This window comes from Myotis davidii, unplaced genomic scaffold (genome assembly GCF_000327345.1).
Source record: "Myotis davidii unplaced genomic scaffold, ASM32734v1 scaffold217, whole genome shotgun sequence".
Taxonomy (NCBI): domain Eukaryota; kingdom Metazoa; phylum Chordata; class Mammalia; order Chiroptera; family Vespertilionidae; genus Myotis; species Myotis davidii.
In genome coordinates, this window is record NW_006290034.1 from 2,052,652 (window position 1) to 2,059,518 (window position 6,867).

General features: G+C 51.4%; 1 protein-coding gene across 1 annotated transcript in view; it reads left to right on the forward strand.

Annotated features, from left to right (window-relative positions):
• The window catches only part of CDC14A (cell division cycle 14A), a 64,544-nt gene extending 62,622 nt beyond the window's left edge, over window positions 1-1,922 (forward strand). The window contains exon 17 of the mRNA XM_015563512.1: window positions 119-1,922. Within this exon, the coding sequence (XP_015418998.1) occupies window positions 119-148 (30 nt within the window). The 3' untranslated portion in view covers window positions 149-1,922. The remainder of the gene's footprint in view (window positions 1-118) is intronic.
• Window positions 1,923-6,867: the final 4,945 nt, after the last annotated feature.

Genomic DNA, 6,867 nt, shown 5'->3' on the forward strand with positions numbered 1-6,867 from the left:
AGGAAGGAAGGAAGGAAGGAAGGAAGGAAGGAAGGAAGGAAGGAAGGAAGGAAGGAGTGTGTGATGACTGAGGGCTCTGTGCGCCGCATTAACCTCCCTCTGTGTCTCTCCCCGGCAGTCCCTTCAGTCTGAGTATGTTCATTACTAAGGCCCTGCCGTCGGGACCGCTGCTCTTAGCGCCACTGCTGCACCGGGACCAGCGCCAGGACCGGCTGCGGCACACGGATACCTCCGCCGTCCTCCCTCTCGTTAAAGCGACCTTCAGGGGACCGGCCGCCGGCCCAGACCGCGCACAGGCACTGAGGCTGTGCGACCCCCACTTCTGAAGACCGTTTTAACTGGGCTCGGTGATTTCGAAGGGTTATTTTTCATGTACTGCGGGAATCCTTTCTTATTACATGTACCTGTACAGTGTCACATGATGTATGTATTGTGAACGTAAAAAGCCTATTTTGATAAATTTATAAATATTTACAATGATGGAAAAGCTAGACTATATTTTGACTTAGGTTTTCTTGCTCTTTGCTACCAAAAAAAGAACTCATTTGTATTTTGAATTTGTGCAGCACGCTGTTCAGTACGATGAGCCGCCACCCTCTGGGGGGGAAGGCCCGAGGGAGGCCCGTTCGGAGAGGGGCTGTTCCCCGGAATGTGGCCGGCAGGCCCTCCTTTCGGGGGAGTCGGCCCAAGGTCAGGAGCTGCCCAGGTTCCTCTCCCGGACAGCCTCAGCCTCCGGCCTGGCTCCGGACGCGTTTTCCCTTTGTTTTTGTTGCTGAGCCGCTTAGTTTTGCACCCTCGGGGCTTTCTGGACACTGAGCACCTCGCCGCCCGCACTCGCTGGGTGTTGCTCCCGAGAGGGCTCCCCCCCGAGAAAGGACTCAGGGCTCCCAAGCTAGGAGGATGGCTGCTCTGGGTACAAGGCAGCGCTGGGGCCCGTGATCGCACGTGGCCAGGCACCAGTGTCCAAATCCAGGAAGAGAAACAGTGGGAAAGGATGCTGCTGGGTCGTTCTCTGTGTTTCAGAGAGAAGGGGCCCTGGGCTCGCAGCTGGCCTGGGAGGACCCCCCACCCAGGGGCCCTGGGCTCGCAGCTGGCATAGGAGGACCCCACAGGGGCCTCGCTCGGAGGTCTGCGGGCTCATTTCCTGGGGAGTCGGGGCCTGCCTCCCGATTCCCCGTTGCGCACCCATTGAGTTATTTATAGTGTATTTATTAGGACGGGTACCTCCAGACTGTCACATGCGCTTCAGCAAAACATCTTGTTTGTTTTATGTTTTACACTTTTAAACAGGCATTTGAATGAATGTTTGACTCAGGTGGGTTAGCTTAACCTTCAAGAACGACAGTACCAAATAATTGCACTAAGTTGATTTAAAATAAAGAGAATGTTTTTAGGGATCACAAATTATGGAATTAAATTGTATACTTTTTCTAAACCTGAAATAGTGAAGTATTTTATTATGAGTTATTGTATAAAAAAAAGAGAGACTGGTGAATTGTACAGGCTGTTGATAGTATTTTTTTAAAAAAACTGATCAGTGGGACACAATCCAGGTGACATCGGAGAAGTGGGAAAGGGAACCACATTGACATTTTAGTTCTGTGAACACTAGTTTGTGTGCAGCTATGAAAATGATTGTAAAATTGACTGCTGTAAATTTCTCATACGTATGTGTGTATGCTCGTCATATGTATCTACATGTGTACGTCTTAAAAATTATTAATACACATGTGCATACATAGACAAACCAAGAAGAGTATGTATATAACATAGAAAGTATATAGCAAAGTAATTCTACTGCAATAAAAATTGTTTGACATGTATTTTGTTATGAATAGTTTACCTTCCAAAAGATATTCTGTTCTATTTTAAAGTGTAGAAGGATACACTGCTAATAAATAATAAAAGTTTTATGCCATTCACATGCCCTCTGGCTTTTATCATTGGGATTTTGAGTTACGAATGTCCTGAAGTCTCTTGATAATTTTGTACTTGATCCAGTCTGGTTGGTGCCCTCAGTCGTGTTTCTCAAGTTCTCCATTTCCTGGAATCCATGACGATGAGCCCTGAGGAATCTTTGAACGTCACAGTCGTCAGATAACGCCGGTGTCTTGATGTTTTTCTCTCTGTGTAATGCTCCGTTCTGCTCCGAAAGTGCCGATCGGGGTTCTGCGTGGTCATTTGTGACTGCGAATGCCACGCCGGGGAGAAGTCAGCTTCGGGGGGAACGTTGGAGCTACTTTATGTCCCCAACTAGATTGGATCCCTTTGGCTTGTGGTATCTCTGAGGTTCTTCCCTTCTGTTTGCCTCTTAAAAAACTTGAGAACATGCGGGAAGGGCTGTGGGCAGGACGGCAGCCTCACTCCCTGAGTCCAGAGCACGGGACAGCGGGGACCGAGGTCATGACGGTCCCACACGGGTTTCTTGTGAAGTCACAAACCTGGCAAAAGCGTCTAGAGGGCAGACAGTCTGTTCCTCTCCCGCCTCCACCCCCCAAAAAGCAACAAACAAACCAATGAGCTCATCATAGCACCACATTTCTCGCCTGCGGGTCACTGAGCTCACGTGGTTTCGCCCTGGTCAGAGCCCCCGGGCGGGGTGCACGTGGACAGCCGCAGCAGGAACGTGGGTTTCCCGAAGGTAAGCACCACGAACCCATTTTCAAAATTGCTCTCTCGTGCTTTCCTCGGGGATGCACTGACCAGGAGTGGGAGCCTTTTCCATGCCAAGGGCCATGGATACTTATCGCCGCGGGCCAGACAGAAGCATCGGCTTACAAATCAGACAGTTAGCCCACTGGTCCCTGATGCCTCGGCAGGGCCGGGCCACGTGATTCCACCGGCCGTGTCCGGCCTGTGGGCGACACCACTGATGGGCTAAAAGTTTCTTTTCAAGTCCATTGCTGGTCCAGGACCGGACCGGACCCTGGTGTTTGGCGCCATACGACAACGTGCTCTTTCCTCCTCGCCCTCGGAGGCGAGGTCAGGGTGCTGCGGGACCTTGTGGTTCTGCGACACCCTGCAAAGCGAGAACGGGTCGCTGCTGCCTCTGGGAACAAGTGGGGGGATGTCCAGCTCCAGCAAGATGCACCTCACAGCACAAGACAACACCCTTCACTTACTCACAGGCTGCATCGGGCTGTGGCGCCCATCTCCCGGAAAGTGGAGAATAATTGTATTGAGTTATTTTGAGCTGAATTGAAATGGTAATATATTCCCACCCAGTGCCTTTTCTATGGATCGAAGTATGATAATCATATTGAGGAGGAGAAAAATAGCTTTTGTAGAGAATTCTAAACTTCGGTGAGTGCAGATAGACACATATTGCAAGTCGACCTTTCATGCAAAACACAGTGCCTTGGAGCTGGTTGTGAATGGACAGACATAAGCTAACTGACCTTTAACCTGCATGCCACCCAAACAGAGGTGAGCTAGGTGATCACGGCTTGCTCTCACTCCTCTAGTCTGAAGCAAGTTGACCAACGTGTTTTAAAAAGTTGGACAGCAAACAGGACGACTTGGCGACTGTAGAAATGAGCCCCACTGTGATGTTTGCACTGACACTCAGCGGTAGATTGAGGGGTAACTGTCTATCAAATGTCTTTTTTTGGCCTCTTATTATTTTATTTTCCAACTGTAGTTTGCCTTCAACACTTGTTTGTATTGGTTTCAGAGAGGTGTGTAGTGGGTACACATTCATAGAGGTTACAAAGCGATCCCTCCCACAACACAAGCGCCCACCAGGCCCCACACAGCACCTGTTAAAATAGGGCCTGGCTGGTGTGAAAGAATACCCATCCAAGTAAAATACCAGAGCCCTGGCCGGTGGCTCAGTGGTTAGAGGTCAGCCTCTGCCCTGAAGGGTCGAGGGTTCAATTCCCTCGTACCTCAAGGGCACGTACCTGGGTTGTAGGTTCAATCCCACCCCAGTCGGCACGCACACAGGAGGCAACCAGTGGATGTGTCCCTTCCCCCCTTCCTCTCTAAAAATCAGTGGAGGGGGAAAAATCCTCGGGTGAGGATTAGCAGAAATAAAATACAGAAACACTTCAAGCAAGCAGATACTCAGCGTTTCAAAGCTTTGGGTGGGAGCACACGTTGCCGGACCTAGAAAAGTTGGGTTAAAAGGTTTCACTGTTTGGAAACTAGAGCAGGTCGCAAGGCAGCGAGTCTGAGAGACGTGCCTGTAAATTAACAACCTCGTGCTGGTTCTCAGCTGGAGCGTAAAATCGTAAAAAGCTGAACACTGGTACCCGGAACCTGATGGGAAAGCATTTAATTCTTGAAATTACAATTGTTATGATGCCTTGTTGAAAAGGCGCGTTGGCCGAACGCAGAAGCGCTCAGGTTTGAAGTTTCCATAGCAACTTGCCCGCCGCCTTGCCCTGGTAAAGGCTTCTCCCTGCACGGGGCAGCATCGAATCAACAGGCCATTGAGGACTTTTCATACCTTGTAACAGCGTCCTGAGAATGAGCCCTGAGCGATTCCTCTCTCGGTTTCATTGGCCAGGACCCTGGGCCTAAATATTCCTGACGTTTCATGAGGCCCCGATTTAATAAAATCTTTGATTAAAAGCACCGTTGGCTCGGCGTCCGTGCATCGCTTTTGTTTCTGAGGCGCGTGCGCTCATGCCAATCAGCCGCGCTGGGTCGGGTCGCCCTCCCCCCTCGCCGCTCCCCGGCCGTAGCTGGGGCCCCCTCCCCCGCCACATGTCCTTTGCTGAGGCATGTTCTGTACCTGAACACAGGCTCTGTCTGAACACCGGAGATGATACGGCTTTTCTTGTTCTCGCACAAATGTGCGCAGCGTTCCTGCCACACGATGAGCTGGCGGCTGGACAGGCCCTGTCCCCGCGTGAGGAACACGGCGAGGCTGCTTACTCATCCGAGGGCCACACGTGTCCATCCTCGGCGCCCAGCCCACCGCCCACTTCGCCGGGACCTTCTCCCGCTGGGGGTGGGAGGCAGCTCTTCCTCCTGGGCGAGCCTGTGACAGCCTTCGTTGGGGCGGCCCGCCTTCCTGCTGTCTCCCAGGTCCCCGATGGGCACAGGGTGAACCCTTTTATTTCGCCGCATTTTGATTTTCCTGCTTTCTCGGGGTCTTTTAGAAATTAAGGGCTACAGAGATCTCGTTTTCTGGCGAGGACGCTGAGCCCCTAGGCCTGGAAGTCGGAGCGAAGTCGGGTTGGGCCGGCCTGCGGCCAGGAGAACTGGGGTGGAGCTTCGGCAGGAAGGATGAGGGGACACTGCCTGTGGGGTCTTTGCTGGTCTGGAAAGGTCACAACGAGAAAGGAGTTAAGACAACGCGTATGGACAGAGATGGGCAAGTGGATGGTGGATTGAGGTCCATTCAACAGAGTTTGAGAGGCTACGGAGGAGCCACAGGCAGGAAGTTAAAACCGTCAAGTTCACAGTTTTCTGAGGACACAGACACGAAACAATGACCGCCCAGCCCCAGGACACGCCTCGTGGGGAACCGGATAAATGTGGGGCGGGAGTGTGGTCAGAGGGGGACCCCAAGGAGCGGGCGTGTGCTGAGGCTTGGAGGCAGCAGGAGGTGGGGAGTGGATCCCGGCATCCTTGTCCTAATTGGAAACCGGCGTGCGTCCTGGCCAGGAATGAGGAAACCGTCTTCAGACCGCGGAGCCATCAGAGATCTGGCCCCAGCAGGACCCACCCTGGCTGAACTCTAGGGTGGATCCCAGAGGGAAGGGACATCATAGTTTCCTGGCCACCATCATGGCCTCCATGAGGGCGGGACCAGATTGTGGCTCCGGGCACTTAGTCCCTAATTATTCTAATTTAGTCTTGAAAACGACACAGTTTCTTTGATTGTTTTCCTCTTACTTGGTTTATGATCCTGTCACCTCTGCTGACCTGTAATTAAGGGTGATAATAATTGTGGCCAAGTTCCTATAAGGGTCCGATCCTTTTTCCCATCAGCGATACGTGAACGAACACACACACACATACACACACACACACACACACGGCACATTTTTCAAGTAATTCGATCTCATCATTGAAACAACCGAAAATAATTCCTAAATGCTTAAAACCACGAATTTATCTCCATCAAGTTCCTACATCTCTCAGAAGTATTTTTAAAGCAGATTAAAAACACACACAACTATATTAAACCTCTTACTGGAAAAAAAAAAAAAAGTCCCTTCTGGACAGAGACCAAGCCAAAGTGATTTGAACTGGAATTGCTTTTCCTGGAAAGGTTGAAAAGGCAGCTCAGGAAAGAGGCGCCTTGGCGACCTCACAGATGGACACTCAGATGCAAGCGAGGCCGCTCTGCACCTCCCCCCCCCCCCCCCCCCAAAAAAAAACACGTGCCTGGGGAGAAGGACCCCCTTGGAGCTGGTTACAATGCAGACTCCTGGGGCCGAGCCAGAGCTGTGGAGACACCAGTGGTTTCAGGTGCAGGCGACTTAAGAGCACAGCTCAATTAGCCCAGAAAGACAAATGGAGATGGCCCCAGCCAGTGTGGCTCAGTGGATAGAGCGTCGGCCTGCGGACTGAAGGGTCCCGGGTTTGACTCCAGTCAAGGGCACATGCCCGGGTTGTGGGCTTGATCCCCAATAGGGGGCGTGCAGGAGGCAGCCAATCCATGATGCTCTCTCATCATTGATGTTTCTTCCTTCCTCTTTGAAATCAATAGAAATATATTTTAAAAAAAGACAAATGGAGTTAAAAAAAAAGATAACTTCCCAGGGCAAGAATGAGGCCGTGGGCTTGTTATGCTATTTAGCTATGAAGTGGAATCAGTGGGGCCACCTGGATGTGTGTCATGGGACACTCGAGTTCTCCGCACGGACCGTCCCTGTGTGTGACTTTGGGTAAGTCACTGACAGTCTCTGG